The 18,950-nt window shown below is 41.2% G+C and overlaps 1 protein-coding gene across 1 annotated transcript in view; it reads right to left on the bottom strand.

The window, feature by feature from the left end:
• LOC124796166 (zwei Ig domain protein zig-8-like) overlaps window positions 1-18,950 on the bottom strand; it is a 207,568-nt gene that overhangs the window by 98,231 nt on the left and 90,387 nt on the right. Inside the window, exon 4 of the mRNA XM_047260257.1 lies at window positions 6,736-6,863. Coding sequence (XP_047116213.1) covers window positions 6,736-6,863 — 128 coding nt within the window. The remainder of the gene's footprint in view (window positions 1-6,735; window positions 6,864-18,950) is intronic.

Here is an 18,950-nt window from a genome sequence, read left to right as displayed (position 1 = left end):
TGTTTGGTCACACCATACATTTATTTTCTGACAGTGAAAACAGCATCTAGCATTGTTGGCACTATGACGATAACCAGAAAATTTAGGCAACCAGCAAGTGGGGGTAGTTAAAAATTTCGGTGGTGGTTACGTCATACTTCCAGTTTTTCGGCCACAGTCGAGGCTTGTTGAGCCGAGTGATATCCAGTGGCAAATTCCAACTTAATTTGACAATCATCATCGAAGAACTTTGACTCTGTTTCAACTTTCGTAGGGACTTACACAATGTTAGCAGGTTTGCAGTAAAACTTTTCTTCGGCTGGTCTACCGAACATGAAGTTTAGATACGTTTCATCACTTGCGGGTTTTCATCATTACTTTGTTCCATGCCCCCACTATTACTGAAAACAATTGTCGGCGAAAAACCTGATATATTTGTTTGAAGTGAATGACTTTCACCGATAGCTATAGTTAATTACAATATTCTGCTAATTTCCTAATAAATGTTATTGAATTTTGTATAAAACTGGAACATTTCTCGCAGGTGAATGGTCACTTCTGAGACAGAACGAAGAAACTTGGGGACTCTAGGCTACACACTTGTTGCACACCACACTGGAGGGGTTGTAAGACGCCTATTCACCACAAGAATCCGAAAATTAAGAGGCCTACTTCTGGATCAATCGCCATAACGTTGCTAATATAGTGGATATGAAGACTGATTCAGTAATTTTACAGATCACATATGGAGACCTAATTGCGTAACTGTGTACAGAGTATCAGTTTCCTTCTGCAGCTTAGGAATGGGTCGTATATTTTATTTTCTCTGCACTCTGGCAACTTTTCGATCATGGTACATTATTTCGTCACCGAGGTGGAAAAGTCTGTTTGTACCCTGTGCTCTCGGGGCCGTTGAAAACCAGACGGAGCGCACGGTCAGCACATGAATAAGGAATGAGCGGAAGTTGGAAGCGAGTCACGGACCGAAGGCCTCGACAGATCAATGGGCTGTTCCCCATTACGTAGCCACACCAGATCGCTGACAACGAACATCACTTCGCACTTACCCCTTGACGTCATGTCAATATCTGGCAAAGCGTTCACATTCATTGTTAATTCTCCTTCTCAGATAGTTTCGCCACGCTCTCAGACAGCCAGCAACATCACGGGATGCATTCATATCTGCAGAAACACCGTCAGTAATCCGCAGTGAAATGAATGCACGAATCGCCTTTAGAGACGCCTTCGGCCGACCGCAAGTGGCCGAGTCCATTGAAATCACAATCTGTACGTCCAGGAAGACAGAATATCATTACAGTGTAATCTTGAAATTAAGGTACTGCTAAATGAAAGTATCCCTGACGAACGGAATGTATCGTAAACCCAATACATGGGGAAGGTGACACACGGTGTGCACTAACTGTAGGAGAATTGGCCTGTACCTACTGCATACGACATATTCTTCAACGTCCCCTCTAGTAGCCCTGAGCTTTATATTGTAAATGCTGTTGGTGATTATGTATGTCTATTTCGTCAAGCAAGATTTAATGGTGATCGTATCTTCACGATTCGGTAAATACTAACATGTGTAAGTAATTTATGAATGATACACACCAAGTCTTCATAGACATGGGATCAGCCTATGACGGTACTGGCAGAAGAGATCTATGTATAAGAATGGAACAATTACAGATTCATAATAAACTGACGCCTTAGTGAAATATGCGATATAAAATAACAGGATTCAATTAAAGTTACAAAATACGTTATCAGGTGCTGTGAACACAAAATCGGCGAAAGGAAGGGAGATTCATTTCCCTGCCTTTGGCTTAATATAGCCTTTGAAACTGTAATAAAAGAAGCAGGTATCAGTACAAGAGGGCTTATCCTGTAGCTGTCAGTTTAGGTGCAGAAATACGCAAATGGTATAGATATAATTCCAAGAACGGCAAGAGGTACGAAAGAAGCCTTAGCAAGACTTGAAAGAACTGCTAGAATGTCTAACCGACAAATAAATGAATGGAAACCAAAGACGATTATCTTAATGAATCCAGGTTCACAGTAAGTGGTTCACGTTAGTCTCATGTGGATAGTTCCACTTACTTTTGGTGAGATGTAGGCTGTAAGGACTACGTCAGCTCTGACAACTAACAACGAAAATTGCCCGCCAAAAACCGTGGGTTAAAAAAAAAGTAAAATCCAAGCAGCTGGGAAACTAGAATTGTGCTCAAAAACGCATATATACGCATATATGCTAGTCTTGTGCTCATATAAGGTGCTGGATAAAATAAAGTTCGACGTATTTGAAAGAAAGCTCTGGAGATAGTTTCTTGGACGAGAGGGACAATATTGCGTGTGATGGAGAAGATTCGACTGAAAATGACATAATTTACTATTGAGAAACGCTACGTTGTCTGAGTATTTATTTATCTATAGTAGGCTAATCCCTCTCCTCCTCCGTCCCTAGTTCACGTTCTTCTCCCCCCTATTTGTCCATCTCTTACTCACCTCCGCCCTGAACATCACCACCTCCCTCTCCCTCCATTATCTGTCCACGTCCTCCTGCCCCCTCTCTGTCCTTCTGCCCTCACCTCGTCTTTCGCCATTTCCTCCTCTTCTTTGGTCCATCTTCCTCTAACACTGTCGATGTGGTCCTTACCCATCTGTACGTATCCCGTTTCTCCCCCCCTCCCCCCCCCCACCCCCCGCCAGTCGTCTCCTTCGGCACACTAACTCTTCCTCACCCCTGCATCTCCTCCCCTATTCTCTGTCTACCTATTCCTGCCCCTCTCCCTGTCTATCTGCTCCTAGTCGCTTTCCGTCGATTTCCCCCACCCCCCATCTCTGTCCACCTACTCCTCCCAGCTAGTAGTGTCCATCTTCTCGTATCCCCTTTGCCTCTGTTCACCTACTCCCCCATTCTCTCTCCACGATATTTCCATCACCTGATCTGGATGTTGCTGGTTCTTACCTCTACAGTATTTTATTCCAAATAGTAAGTAGTATGTGTACGAAGTTCGGCTGAAATCGGAGAAGGGGTTTGGAGGATGTTTTTACCCCTAGCTCTGCCACCGTACACACGTGTCACACATATTTCATGCACACTTTATTTCACACATGTTTGTACACGTGTACAGGTATTTCACCTGTATCTCTAATGCAATTCCCCCTGCAGTTTCGCTTCACACATATATTTTATAAGATGTCATATCACTCTGGCATTATGTTGTACAATGGTATATTTTTACAGATATAGCCAGTGGTATATGTGGATTCTGTCTGGGCTGCGTGTTGCGAACCGAATTAGTAGTAACATACAATAAAGTAAAACGTCTTGCGTGATGCAGTTTTTCACACATCTCAGTGTTTATGACGTCCTATCTCCTAAACTGTCTTATAATATTTTTGCCAGAGCATTCAGTGGTACATGCGAATACTGTCTGCAAAGTATGTTGGAAACGGAGTTAGTATAAAGAAACAATAAACTAAAAGATGCCTGAAGCGGCGCTATTACTGCACGAACAGCGAAAACGCAGTAATCAAATCAACTTTTGTCCTTTCATCATTTTTATCGGGGTCTCAGCGAGAAAAAGTCTCGTAAAGGATTGAAATTATGTGTGAAGTTGGCTGCAAGTCGGTAAGTGCTCTCATTCTGAAATACTGCTTGAATTTATTGTGTCTAGTTACGTGTCGTGCACTACGCTTCTCTTTCACCCCATATCCTCACCCCTTTTATAGGTTCGGCGTTCTCCTGCCCACAATGATTCTTTCCAGTCAGTAACGGATACGTGTTCCAAGTTCGGCTGAAATTGAATTAGTAGTTTCGGACACATGGAACACGCTTACATACATTTTTATAATATGTATGGGTATAGTGAAACAGACATATGACGCACGACACAATTGATCGAAGTATGCTACTTATAATTTTTTCAGAGCTTTGTTTAGATAACGAGAAAAAAAAACGATTATGCAACCAACCCTGACCATCACCACTTCCGATGTGACGTTCATAGAAGAGATGTCTGATACCTTTGTAATCAGGACAAGAGTTAGACAAGGAGATTGACGATCGTCTTGCTCTTCAACTATGCTTTTGGGGAAGTATTCTAGAGAGAAATGTGGAATTCAGGTGTAGGAAATGGGGCAAGGCTAGGCTACAATTATACAAGGTGAAACAACTAAAACTTGTACTACAAATATTGCAGAAATGGAAAGGGCTAATGGTGTGCGGTTTTCACGGAATGGACTGTTACTCAGGGTCTCGTATTATTAGCCAACCAACATACTTCAATAACTGTTAGAAACTGTATTTTTTTGTGATAACGTATACTTTTTAAATATATCAATGCCTGTTACAGTTAACCAACTAAAATAGTGCAAGTTAGATACTCAGTGATATTTGTAACAGGATTCTAGTACAACTCGTTTACAAGATATCGTATTTTCGAAAGTTCCCACATGTACAATACTTGTGGTAGCACACACTAAAGATCAACACAAGCGAATACACTAGTTACGTGGATTCTGACCAGTAACGAGACAAGTGACCATCACAGATTGCGTTCCAAACGACCACCGGCAGCGGCAATACATGCTTTCCGTCTGGTATAAAACGCTTGCTGTAGACGTGCTAGCAATTCAGTGGAGATGTCCGAGCAGGCTGCAGTAATTGCGGATCATCGGGTATAGTTGGTATGTCCTTTCCCCACAGAAGAAAGTCAACACTGCGTCCAGTCCAAGGATTTGGGAACAAATCGTTAACACACGCTGTAGTACTTCGTGCACTATGGGCTGGGCAGTCGTCATGTTGGTACCACTGGTTCCTCCTAATCTGAAGAGGAACGTCTCCTAACATCCGTTGAAGATGGTCTGTTAGGAGGGTGTGATACTTATGGGCGATCAGTGAACCGCGAAAAACGGGCTATGAGCTGATGGGTTGCTGTCCTACACCACACGTCTACAGTCCGTGCAAGGTGACCTCCCACGTGACAGAGATAACGGGTATTCTTAAAGGATCAATAGTGTATGTTTTGGTGGTTCAGCTGCCATGATTGCTAAATGTGGTTTCATCTTCATCTTCAAGGTTTTTCAGCTTCGGTGTTACTTCAAATATAGAGGCAAACTAAAGCCCACCGTTGAAGATGTGAACGTCATTTATGTAGTAAATAGTCTTCACAGGTGCATTTCTACGTCCCATCAGATATATGTGCAGTGTATGTTGTGTGTGTGTGTGTGTGTGTGTGTGTGTGTGTGTGTGTGTGTGTGTGTGTGTGTGTGTGTCTTTTTCATTTTGGACCACACGTCTGTACTATGACCAGAACAGAGGAGTTGGACTCAATAATATTAATCTCATTATAGGAAAACGACTTTGATGGGTTTTCCAAAGTGCACAAAACCAGGTCTTTTTTAAATTTTTTCCTTAGTTGTTCAGAGCTCTTTAGATCGTTTCTCTAAAGCTTTTATCCAAGGTTCTCAATCCTTGAACAAACTTCCATTCACAACTTCTTTGTTGCATCTCCTTCTCCACTTGATTTTTCCATTCTGCACAGCGTCTTCCCCTTTTCCCTTTGTATGGAGGTTGCCACACACCTCCTGTTTGCTTCATAAGATATTGGGTGGCTTTAAGTCCTTTATGGAATCTGTCGTAAAGCTAAACCGATATTAATGGATATATCGTTAGTTTTCTGTAGCTCACAAATGGCAGATCGGAAGAACAAAAGATTAACTATACAATACGTGAAACGGTAGTATTATAAAGATATCGTGGAGTTCACTACGCAGCGAAAGACAGTATTAGAACGGAAGCATCGTATGTCCTACGGTCTTTGTCAGCAGCACGTTCAATAATGTCGTTGAGTGATGGTGGCATAGTTTTCCGGATATTATCGACATGAACCAAAAACTCTCCCAGATGTCTGCTTGTTCAGACATCTGAACCAGTCAGCCCTTATAGTCGCAGGTAGTTTCCAAACCTCTTTCGTATAATAAATTAGCGGCGATGTTAATAAACGACTAAGTTGCTGACTAAAAACCTTAACGTGAGATGAATCAACCTCGGCTAATAGTCTCTACATTCTGCGAAGTAACAACGTGGTTTTCCATAACGGAGGCACTGAACCACCTCGGGTGTTCTGTGAGCTGATGATGATCGATACCAGGCGAAACCCGCCGTATCCTTAGAAACAAACGTGACTGCGTCGAATAGTAAATTAATTTTAAAAACAAGAAATCATTCAGGTTCACAGCTAAAAAAATATATATATATCTCTTGTATAACAAGATTAATGTTAAGTGAGGCTGGCGACGTTAATATAGTACAGTTTATGAGGTAAGTCGAAAGCGAAAATGTCGCAGGAGTAATTGCCTGTGTAGCGCGGCGTTTGAGTAGTGACTGAAGGGAAGGTATTATTCAAAGTAGAATACGAGCTAGGAAAAATAGCTCCTGTATTACGCCCATCCTGAACGTAAAATGTGATTGGTGACCCTAGTAAACAGTCTGAGTGTATAAGGTAAGTTGAGAGCCAAATGGTCGTCGGATTACTTAACTGTGTAATACCATCTGTGAGTGTCGACTGAAGGGAGAGTGTTATTCCACGAATCGTGCGAGACAGTAAGGTCGACAGCAGAATATGTACTTACATCTCAAGCACTTTGTGATCCTACGTTTTTGGATTCAGCTTGAAAGTCCAATCTACAGGGAACTACATTTTGTGAATTGCGCGGGACCTGGTCCACGCTGGGACACCCACTCACCTGTGTGTTGTGCGTCCAGACGATGGCTGGTGGCGGCTCCGGACTGTGCTTGACGATGCACGTCAGGTTGATGGTGCTGCCCTTGTAGATGTACATGTCCGGCTCGCCCACGATCGTCGTCACGGGCTCTGCACACAGGAAGGACAGTCAGCGACGCCATTCGCCGTTAACATAACGTAAAATGTTACCCTTAACTGCCACTCTGCTCATCACTTCCTCCTGTAAAACAAATCTGGCGTCACTACGTGCATGTTAACCTAGAAGTTTTAATATTTCGTTTGAGATAACGTTAGTAAACAGTGTCAATATGTCATCAGTTGGTAGGTTAATTTAAGTACCATAGTTTTTTCCTACCCATTGTCTTACTGGGTGTGGTGTTCCCCTGGCTTCCCTCGATATTTCCATTAGATGTAATGTGGACTCCGAACCATGGTGCAGTTTGGCCTTTTCGACATACACGCAGAGATGGGCGAAGCTATAAGTGAGAAAAAGTTCTAGGTAGAGCTGGGTACTGAAGTACTAACATTTATATTCCCTCACACTAACCCAGTGAGCTATTTAGTTGCACAATATTACAGGTCTAAAAAGTGCAACTCTTTTGAGGTCCATTCATATATGAACATTGAGGGCGCAAGTGTTCGTGTCATAGGTTTGGCGCAACCACTCGGGAACGAGGACTAAATAAAAATTCTTTCTCGAAAAGAATAGTGACACAGGCTGAACTATTAGCAATGAGATAAATATTTGGTATCCTCCAAAACAGTCACTATAACTAAAACTAACCAATAAATTTCAATGCAAATGGTACAGACATCAGGTACAATTCTCATCACAGTACTTACCAGAAATATTCTATGACTTGCAGTTCGCAACGCTACCGATATTCATACTTGTGATGACGAATTATGAAAGCTGTTTATTTTGTATATCAGTATGTTCCACCCAGGCCATAAGTAACCTACAGACTAATAAGGCGACAGGAGGAGACAGGACAGGAACAGAGATGATAAAGTGGGAAGGCGAAAAGGTGGTAGATAGCATGACGAAGACTGTATGTCAGATATAGTCTTACCAGAAGAGTAAAAGAACACGATCATAGTACGAACAACGGAAAAGAGAACAAGAAACACGCAAAAAACTATAAACAAAAATCGGTACAAAAGGTTGCTATAAAGTCTTGTGGAAACTCTTCACGTCAGTAGACGAATGGATAGAAAGAGGGAGACTATGACGCTGGATTTAGGAAGAAAAGAGGATGCATATAACAGATACTTCCACTGAATCAACTTATCAACAGGGCCCTACAAAAAAAAAAAAAAAAAAGACGGGTAGAAAGTAAATGGTTCAAATGGCTCTGAGCACTATGGGACTTAACATCTGAGGTCATCAGTCCCCTAGAACTTAGAACTACTTAAACCTAACTAACATAAGGACATCACACACATCCATGCCCGAGTCAGGATTCGAACCTGCGACCGCAGCAGTCGCGCGGCTCCGGACTGCCCGCCTATATCCGCTAGACCACCGCGGCCGTCGGCAGTAAGTAACTTTTGTGGATATCAGAGAGGCATCGACAGACGAACTCTTGAAATAATCCTGAAGAACGGAGAACTAGACGGAACTACGTGAGAGCTCTTAATAGGAATTCTGACACACACAAATGCAAGGGTAAGATTGAGAGGATCCCAACCGGAAGAACAAGACCAATGTCAAATAGGGATGTGGACAATGTGATCACACAAAGGAAAGCAATAAACCAGAAATAGTGAATACTAAACATACATGCTGAGAAAAACGAGTACAATAGTGATAAAGCTACTTGCCTAGCCTTTGCGGATGACATAGTGATAGCGTAACAGAAGAAGGCACAAAGACAGAACTCCACAAACTAAGAAAGTTAGCCAAATTGATGCGACTGACCATCACCTGCAACAATACGAAGACATTTTGTACCACTGGGAAATGGAAAATACCAGAAAGTACTGTGTAAAAAGTGGAGAAACTGAAATACTTGAGGGAGTATATAACATGAATAAACAGGAGAAATTAGGCAAAGATACAAAGAATGAAGAAGATAAGGTGGTCCTTATGTGCGACCAGAGATGTACACAGTAAAAGATTATATCTACAGAAGCATAGATCAGACACTACAAGATAATAGTGCGGAATGCATTACTGTATGAGGCAGCGACGATATCGCTAGGAAGATAATGGTGCCGAACGACTAGAAGAGGAAGAAAGATCTTGGGGAAAATATTGTGTACTGAAAGATGTGGTGAGAGATATAAAGACCTCGAGAATAACTGTGCCGAAGAATGACTACATCATCAGAAGAAATCATTTTTGAAAGGGTACAGTCGCGGGCATGTTACCAGCATGAATATGAATAGAATGTCAAACGAAAATGGTGTGGGAAACAATGGGGAGAACGGAGCACAGACCGGAAGCAAGTGGCTTGTTGAACTGGGGTTAACGTGGAAGGGAAAGAAAACTGGAGAAGCACAACGGTGAGAGCAAGAGGAGTGGCAGATACGGGTTGTCGAACTGAAGATTAGAGGGAAAGGGAAAGCGAGGTGCAGAATCAAGTATACACCGACAAAAACACCGCCGTTAAAGGACGGAGAAAGATACAAGAAATGTATAGAGCCTCACCAGTAGAGCAGGCAGGAAAACGACTAAGAAAGATCTCGGAAAATGAGCGAGGGGACAGGAGAGAAATGATGAAGAGTTTCTGGGAGAAATACAATCCATAAAGGAGCTACCAGTAGCTATACAGAGGCTGTAATGAAAAGAAGATGTCAGTAAGCTGGTGGAACCTCAGTCAAATGTCAGATAAAACCATGTGAGGTATGGATCTCCCAGACAGAAGTAAGGTAACTCTAATATGTGGGACGTGTTACCTACATATAGAATGGAGAGTCAGACATATGTTTTGAACGTGACTCCTCATGAATCAGCGCCGAGAGAGAAAGCTCCACTAATAGCACAAAGGAAACGCATTCGAGGAAAAAAGGATTCGCTTCCCTGTCTACTCATCCATAATATGGTTTCCTGAGCTTTCCTCAACCCTCAACGAAGTTCCCCGGAGGTACATTTGAGAACGATATGGCCTGTAACTTCCTAGTCCTCGTCGTGCTCTATTTCTAGGCCCCTCATCAAAGGAGCTTCAAGCCCTCATGTTACTTCCTTGATTCATTACTTCTGTCCTTTCTGAAAGAAATCCAAGAACCTTAAAATGCGCAATTTAGCATTGTGATTTTTCTGGTCATACCATTAGTGGGGAATGTGCACAAAAAATCGCGCAAACTCTGCTTTTAGATAGAGTAGAGGAGTCGAATCGGACGGCCAACCGGTCAGAAGTTGCAACAACAGTCGCTCAGAGATGAGGAACTTGGGTTACAAACTCAAGATAACGCATCAAGAGAGAGCGTTGGTGCGTGGTAAAAACGGAGGATTGCAAAAAAGTTCTCATGTTTACTAATAACAGTCTCAAAGTATATTAATAAAGCACGTCCATGCGGAATGTCTCTTTACCAGCTTTTTAATTAACGCTACAAAAGGAATATTTTGGACTACAACTGGCCAATAATTTTATGACTGAACATCAAAGGAAGGCGGCTGTTTGTGGCCAAAGTCGTAAAATTACTTACAACCGTCTTTCACTACATATGCTGTATACAACGTGCATATTTCCCACTTGATTCCGACAGATGTTAGCACACCCTGCGATGAAAGTGTATGACTATGGCACGATCTTAGTTCTGGCACGTTTGCAGCTTTACTCCATACTATTATCTCAGTTGATGTGCAGCAACCAGACGCACCACAAACGTAAGGTATGTGCAGGTACTGTGTCTTTCTTAGCGTACGACCTACGTCTGAGAGCCTGATTATGTTTCTGTGTTGTTCCAGTTTTAGTTTCATGGACGCTGGTAGTTTCTGCTGCTTTTGTTATAGGTATGGTGACGTTCACCTCAGAAAGCGTAGGTGCCTTATGTTTAAGAGGTGAAGACATTTTGGTTTCTTTATGTGTCCGATCCATTGTGAGTATTACGCATATGACGTGCTGGCTGCATAGAGCCGGTTTGCAGTGACGTTCATGCTGCCATTTGTTATTGCCACGTGTTATGTTGTGACATGCTTCATATGTTCCAGACAGGCGTCTGCTCCAGACTGACTCGATTATTTACGCCTTTACTAGGTCATAGTTACTGTTACAGAGATGGGGCAGAATAATACTGGGTGAAACACAGTAAAGACCGATTAAGACTTAAAGCATTTTTCTTACCATTCGCGTAAGATAATACGCCCACTAGTGTCTCGTTGAGGACTTATGTATAATTTGTGTTGTGGTGTCTAGTTACTAAACGCACCCCACTGTTATGATAGGCCACGTGTGTAAGAGTCCCGATCTGGTACGCATATTTGTTAAGTTGGACGTAGTACACAGAATGTCATAGAGTTAGCCATGTCTAACGTATTAAATTTTATACATATCTGCCCCACATGGATAGGCTATTTACGGTGTGTTTCAATTTTACTACTTTCGCTGTATATTATTTTTAATGTGTGGTTGTAACCTACTCTATGCAAGTGCCTCATCTGCTATTATTCGTCTTCTGTTGTTAAACATTGTAGCATATGCGACACAGTTATTTTTCGGTGCGTGTGTCTGCTCTGAATAATTTAGGGAAGGCTAAAATTTGACGCTTTTGTCTTGTTACTATCAGTGCCTCTAAATGGAGACTTTTGATCACCGCCTATATATTGCATCAGAAATATTTTTTCTACCTTGCAGGAAAAGACCTTCACCATACGACTCAATGTTAAGTAGTTTTACAGTACTAGCTGATTATAAGTTTATATCCCACCCATTGCAGCTGAACATTATACACTATAGCATTTTATCTGTTTTATATGTATGACCTCAAATGAATGTATTTTCTCCCATCAGGTTATTTTAGCCTAGTAGGATTTTAGATCATATGAAGTAAACCTTTACACACCTTTCACAAACTTGCACTTGATCAGTAGTACAGCAGGTTATTTGGTTTTTAGCAGCTATTACCAAATGTAACATTGGGGTATTATTAGAAGCTGTCCTCTTTCACAGTCTTATTACTAGCGTATTCACATGAACATATATAGTGTAAACTGGCTAATCATAATTCAGTGAAAAAATAGGGTAGTAATGCTATGTCTGCTGCATCTATCTAGGAGCCTGAAAATGGTCAATTATATCACCGAATCATACTCCAATTGAATAAAACAACACAAGCTGCTGGTGGTGTTATTGTTGCCACACAAACGTCATAAGCTGTTGCGTAGCAGCAATAGTCTCTAAGCTGTAGAGAGACGATGTCTTGAGAAGAATTACTATGTTGTGGTTGTGAGGCTAAGGGATTGTAAACCTTCTCAGTTGTTGTTATTTTTTACGGTGAAATGTTAGCACAGTGCATTGTCGGTATGCCGAGTGCGGGTTTTGCCACAGTAAAAGTATGTAACTGCGTCATTGACATTTCTAAATAAAACCTGCCGATCAAGATACACGCCACTTAACTTCGCCTGAGAGGTAGTATGTAAGGAGTTTTTAAGGAACATACGATTAGGCTAGTATCTGATTGGGAGGAATCTTACACGAGGTACATATCTCAGAATTGTACGGTACACACCGAAAGTAAGGACTGAACTAAATTGTGTGTGGGTCGGAATGCAGTGGCGATTGCGGATCATGGAGAGTGAGCAACAAGTACTCTAGATCAGATTTGACCTTTGACATTCGAGTTGTCTACACATCGGGTAAAGGCATGACCTCATACGTCACCACTCTCATAAATCACGCTCCTATTCTCACCCACGCCCGTATCCACGCCGCAACCGTCCCTCATCTTGCCACCACCCCTATGTCCCTCTTTCCTGCTGTATGTGTGCAATGGAAATTATTGACAGTGATTCCTAATACTATTAATATTTGTGGCCATTCTACCTCAGTCGCTATTCCGACAACGTTTATCATGTTGGCAAGGGGAAATGTTGTTGGAATATAATCTCAAGCAGGCCTAAAATTAAAAGGAATGAAAAGCCATGTTGGAGAATCCACATTATTAGTTATATTTTTCTAGTGTAGAACATGACGCACTACTATATCAGTGTCTATAATGCTGTTTGGTGAAGTGAATTGTTGTGTACATAGTTCTGCATAGTCAGCGCATACACAACTTTCCCACTAGAGCGCGGCCCGCTAAGCACAACAGCGCAGGCGCAGCGCTCGTCCGTCTCCGCACTACGAGATGGCGCTGTCTTAGAGACGGACCAATTTCTGTTTCCGCCGATCCGCGTATTAATATGTAACGCGGCCAATGAGATTGCTGCTAACGTAGAACCTTTTCTCCTCGCGGATCACACTCGCGCAGTGATACCTGATCGTGTGAGGTACTATAACGAGTGTACAGACCTGTGATTAACCAGTCTGCATTTTTCTGCACCAGTCTGCATCAGTCTACATTAGTCTGCATGAGTCTGCATTTGTCTGTACCAGTCTATAGTCAGGTTTTAGTCTGCGCCTAATAAGATTATCATATTCCTGTACATAGCCATGAAGAGAAATGTATAGACACTTTGTCAAGTATCAGAGATATGTGAGAATAAGATTAACGTACCAAGACCAAAGGAACTTCAGCTTGTCAATTGTAAATAGCATCCAGAATCAAGTTAAGTAAGGTTTATGATTGTTATTATTTTAATAAATGTGTGTGAAAATTAATCAAGTTCTGTCTAAAGTTCGTCACCGTCAATCTGCTACTCTAAGCGTGCAAGTGGCATTTCTATCGTCTGACCTAACGGCAGAAGATAAACACGCCACGATAAGACCAAGAGACATATTGCTGTCACTCACCTACTTCGTTAGAGCGACAAGTCAAAATATCTGATTGTGTGTGCACCGAAGGCCTTACAGTACGCACACCACATGAACCATTGCAGAAAACTTCTGAAATATTATTGTGATCTTAGCAGCTAATATGGTGCTTGGAGAAGTGAACCATTAGTGGTTAGCTTCTGAAAGTGTCAGTTGATGATAGTTCGTTTATTGTACCCACCGTTACCTAAAAATTTTGCGATAGCAGTTAATGCAGCTACATTGCGGACAACTCTGCCATCAAACTGCAGTATGTTTTATTTCGAATATACTGACATAACTGCAAAAAAATCTAGTGTATAAGAAGTAGAAATACTGTTTGTACTTTTGGTTGAGTGAGAATCGCAGTTGCAGCTGTATAGTTATTTCATTTGAAAAGCACGATCGGTTTTGCAAAGTTACATCATTAGGTGAAGTCAATTACTACACGATAGTGGGGTGCAACTGGTGTTAAACTTTTTTCCGATCCTTAGAATTTCACTCAGTTCTAAAAGTCATTGCGCAGCCCACTGTAAACTAATGCGAAAGGGGCACCAGTGCCACACGTGGTAGCAGCGCTATCAGGGGCATGTTGTCACGGTCCGCGCGGCTCCCCCCGTCGGAGGTTCGAGTCCTCCCTTGGGCGTGGTTGTTTGTGTCGTCCTTAGCGTAAGTTATCTTAAGTAGTGTGTAGGCTTAGGGACCGATGACCACAGCAGCTTGGCCCTATAAGACCTTACCACAAATTTCCAAGGGGAGCCAGTAGCCGGAACGATCTTCCAGTGGATCCGACTACTGGAGTACAAGACAGTGCCTAGGCTGACTGCAGACCGTTCTAGGAATCGCGGGGAAAGTTTAATACCAATTGTACTCGAGTATCATGTTGTAGTTGGCTTCGCCAGATGATGTAACTAACGTCACGAAATCGGTCGCGTGTTTTATACAAAGTAAACATACAACTGCGGCAGTGTTTTTCACTTAACATGAGGATTTTAAATAGTGGATGTTAGTTAAATAAATTTCTTGGTTTCAAAATTTGATATATTTTGATATATGACGCTCACATTGGCACAAGAGTAAATTTCAAAAACTGCTATAAGGCTCCACACTTTACGGTTCCACACTTCATGCCTTCAGAAATAACTTGTGCGTAGATAAAAATACTTATTACAAACAGTTACTGTCACTGCTGTGGGGTATCGTTTACTCCTCAAAGATGAGAGGACAGTTTATAACGTCAGTGACACCTCAGAAGTGGAGGACTAACGCGTTTGCCGAGTGTGGACATTGGTTCGCATTTGCGGTACGTCAATACACTGAATTTTCTAGTAAGTTCTGCAGTGACACTTCCCTTTACAAATGCAAAATAAAGATCATGAACGGCATCATAGGTGCCGCAAAATCTTCAGTAAATCTTTCAAACTCATCCCATTGTTTACACACAATTATTATCCTAAAGTTGTATTGTATCATATTCCACTGCCTGTCGAACTTACCCAACGCAAATACTGTTCCATACCGGTCTATTCACTGCATACTTTCGATGCATACTGGTACTACGCACACAAGAAAGCGTAGTTCGTGTATAATTTAACGCCATTCTAGCCTCCTTGGAGTCTTAATATACCATTATACAGCATAGCGTACCAATACCCACCTATTCTCAGGTATAGTATATGGCAGAGTTCACGAGATCCCACGCCATATCGTTATGCCAAACTCCTGTCTCTGATGCATGATTATGCGCAAGGAGAAGAAGTTTACTTAAATATTGTCTACAGGCTTGAAGTCGGCCAACAATCCGAGCACTGTAATACTATTTTAGATAATTTGGAGACTATATTGCTGCTGATTTTCTTTTCTCTCTTATATTTATTTGTTCTGTTCATAAAATAACGAAATAACAGTACTTTGTATGCTCTGTACTAATGCAAATGAATTTCAACGTATCCCAATAACGTCATCAAAAGAATATTCCTTTAATAAACCAGAGTATCCCAATTTGTCACAAACTGGCACGCTAAGACACAAATGCGACTCTCCTTTAGACTAGCGGCAGGAAGAATACATTTGCTCATCCTACGTGTTTCTTGTGCCCATGCTTAAATGTTATAGCAACACCGGCTGCGACCACGTTGACTGGAAGCAGAAATGTCTATTCAATGAGAATAGTTTGCACCTCTGCACCTATGATTTAGGCCTACAACATAGTTACGAATAATATCCAGATGCACTGGCTGCGACTCGCACATTATAAATCAAGAGCAGTGGAAATTATGTGTGTTGCTCTCCTCTTCAGTTGCTTTTGTAGTTGTTTTTGTTTTTCTGCGTTAAGCGAACTGCAAACCTATAAACTCATTCACCGGATGCAATTCGCTTTTTCAGCCTCACAGGATTCTATTTACATTATGAGTAAATAACATTCATTTCAATATTATATGCCGGAAATCAGTTATGCGAATGTATGCTTTCCTTATCACCAGCTGCATCACATAATACACAAATGAATAGGCGACATAACAGATATTACAAAAGGCGAACATATACAAATAAATTTCACAATCTTTAAATAACATAAACTTTCACATCAGAAACCAAAATCATGCAAAGAAATCTATTGCGATGACCGAAAAATGGTACTGAAACGCAACGATGAAAATTAATCAAGGAAGTTGGTGCAGTTTAGTTTTTATTTCAGCTTCTGATAAAATGAAAGATGGAGCAGTTGCAATGAGAACGTGACACCAGGAACAAGAAGTTCTGACTACTATCATCTCGATTATGTGATTCTTAATCTAAAATGTCATTCATTCAACAGAAAGCAAACGCGCGGAAAGTATCATCTACTCTTAATGCTTGCGATATAACTATTGGTGATGCTTTCTCAACAAAAGTCAAAAGCGCCTGATGAATAATTTTGTCTGTTCTCATACAACAACAAGAAGAGAGTACCCTAGGTCATCCATGGACATTGTAGCACCTAGAAGTGGCCACATTTTGGTCATAGTTCCTTTCATGTTTGTTTCACACAGTCGACGCCTCCATGCTATTACAACATTCACATGAAATTTATCGAAATGTAATTGTCAAAACATAGATGAAGATGAAATCAGATAAGATACTGTGTGAAGACTTAGACAGAGTACTAAAAGACCTAAGTCGAAACAAGACCCTGGGGGTAGACAACATTCCATTAGAACTACTGATAACCTTGGGCGAGAAAGCCATGACAAAATTCTCTATTTGATGAGCAAGATGTATAAGACAGGCAAAATAGCGTCAGATTTCAAGGAGAATATAATAATTACAATCACAAAGAAGACAGGTACTGACAAGTGTGAAATTTGCCGAACTGTCAGTTTAATAAGTTACGGTTGCCAAATACTAACGCGAATTCTTTACAGACGAATGGAAACACTGGAGGAATTCGACGTCGGAGAAAATCAGTTTAGATTCCGTAGAAATGTTGGAACACGCGAAGCAATACTGACCCTCCGACTTATCTTAGAATATACGTAAAGGAAAAGTGGAACTACGTCTCTAGTATTTGTAGACTTAGAGAAAGATTTTGATAATGTTGACTGGTATACTCTCTTTCAAATTATGAAGTTGACAGGGATAAAATACAGGGAGCGAAGGGCTATTTACAGTTTTACAGAAAGCAGATCGTAGTTATAGGAGTCGAGATGCATGAAAGAAAAATTTGGAGTAGGAATTCAAATCCATGGAGGAGAAATAAAAACTTTCACGATTGCGGACGACATTCTAATTCCCTCAGAGACGTCAAAGGACCTGGAAGAGCAGCTGAACGGAATGAACAGTATCTTGGAAGGAGGTATAAAATGAACATCAACAAAAGTAAAACGAGGATAATGGAATGTAGTCGGAATAAATCAGGTGATGCTGAGGGAATCAAATTAGGAAATGAGCCACATAAGGTAGTAGATGAGTTTTTCTTTTTGGGGAGCACACTAACAGATGATGATCGAAGTGGGGAGGATATAAAATGTAGACTAGCTATGGCAAGGGAAGCGTTTCTGAACAAGAGAAATTTGGTAACATCGAGTATAGATTTAAGTGTCAGGAAGTGTTACCTGAAAGTATTTGTATGGAGTGCAGCCGTGTATGGATGTGAATCATGGACGATATCTATTTTAGACAAGAAGAGAATAGAAGATTTCGAAATGTGGTGCTACAGAAGAATGCTGAAGATTAGGTGGATAGATCACGTATTTAATGAGGAGATAGTGAATGGAATTGAGGAAAAGAGGAATTTGTGACACATTTTAACTAAGAGAAGGGATCGGTTGGTAGGACACATTCTGAGGCATCAAGGGATCACCAATTTAGTACTGGATGGAAGCGTGGAGGGTAGAAATCGTAGGGGGAGACCAAGAGATGAATACACTAAACGGATTCAGAAGGATGTGGGTTACAGTAGTTATTAGGAGATGAAGAGTCTTCCACAGGAAGTTTAACATGGAGAGCTGCATCAAACCAGTCTCTGGACTGATGACCACAAAAACAACAAGAACAACAACAATTGATAAAACAGATTGCCATGTTAAACATTACGGTGCTTGTGGGTGAACCTGACTCGGTGCTCATAGATATTCGTCTTAGAGATATCGTCTCAGAGATTATTGGAAAGGCTTAGCGATACTTTTAGATAAAGCCAGTTGTCGTCACATGAGGTTGTCTTCTGATACAACAGCTTATTCGGTCATACTTAACAAAGATGTTGAGGCTGGCATAATTAGGACACAATTGACGGACAAATACACTTGGAGATTAGACACCTCACTCTCTACATCACCGTCGAATTACTCGAATAAAAGTGAACATTGCTATGGTAACGACTTTATATAAGATGGGGTTGATGAAATAAATTAAACATTTCGAGATCAGACCAAAATCATAACTTCAGCAAATATTGAAGTTTTGAAATCGTCTCTACACAGGTAAATAATGCCAAACACTGATGACTGAATACCTCTTCCAGTCAATTTCAACATTTAGTTTGACTCGAGGTCGTGGTTGGAAGCGTCCGCTACCCAACACTATCGTCATCACATTCCTGGTGCAATGTAGCATGCGATCTCACTAAGTGACGCCATTAAACAACTACTGGCTTATCGTCAGCTGCTACACTTGTGTGATCTGTATGGTTGCAGAAATTCTTGTGCTCTTTTATTTTTTAATGAATTTTTATGTTACTCACAAACTGTAACACCACATAAGCTTTTCACGCAATTTAAGGCCATACAGTCATGGTCCTTTCCAAATATACTTCTGACGAAAAAGAGATTCCGCGGGCTGG

This window comes from Schistocerca piceifrons, chromosome 4 (genome assembly GCF_021461385.2).
Source record: "Schistocerca piceifrons isolate TAMUIC-IGC-003096 chromosome 4, iqSchPice1.1, whole genome shotgun sequence".
NCBI lineage: Eukaryota > Metazoa > Arthropoda > Insecta > Orthoptera > Acrididae > Schistocerca > Schistocerca piceifrons.
Note: the sequence above shows the minus strand (reverse complement) of the source record. Positions and strands in the feature narration are given on the sequence as shown.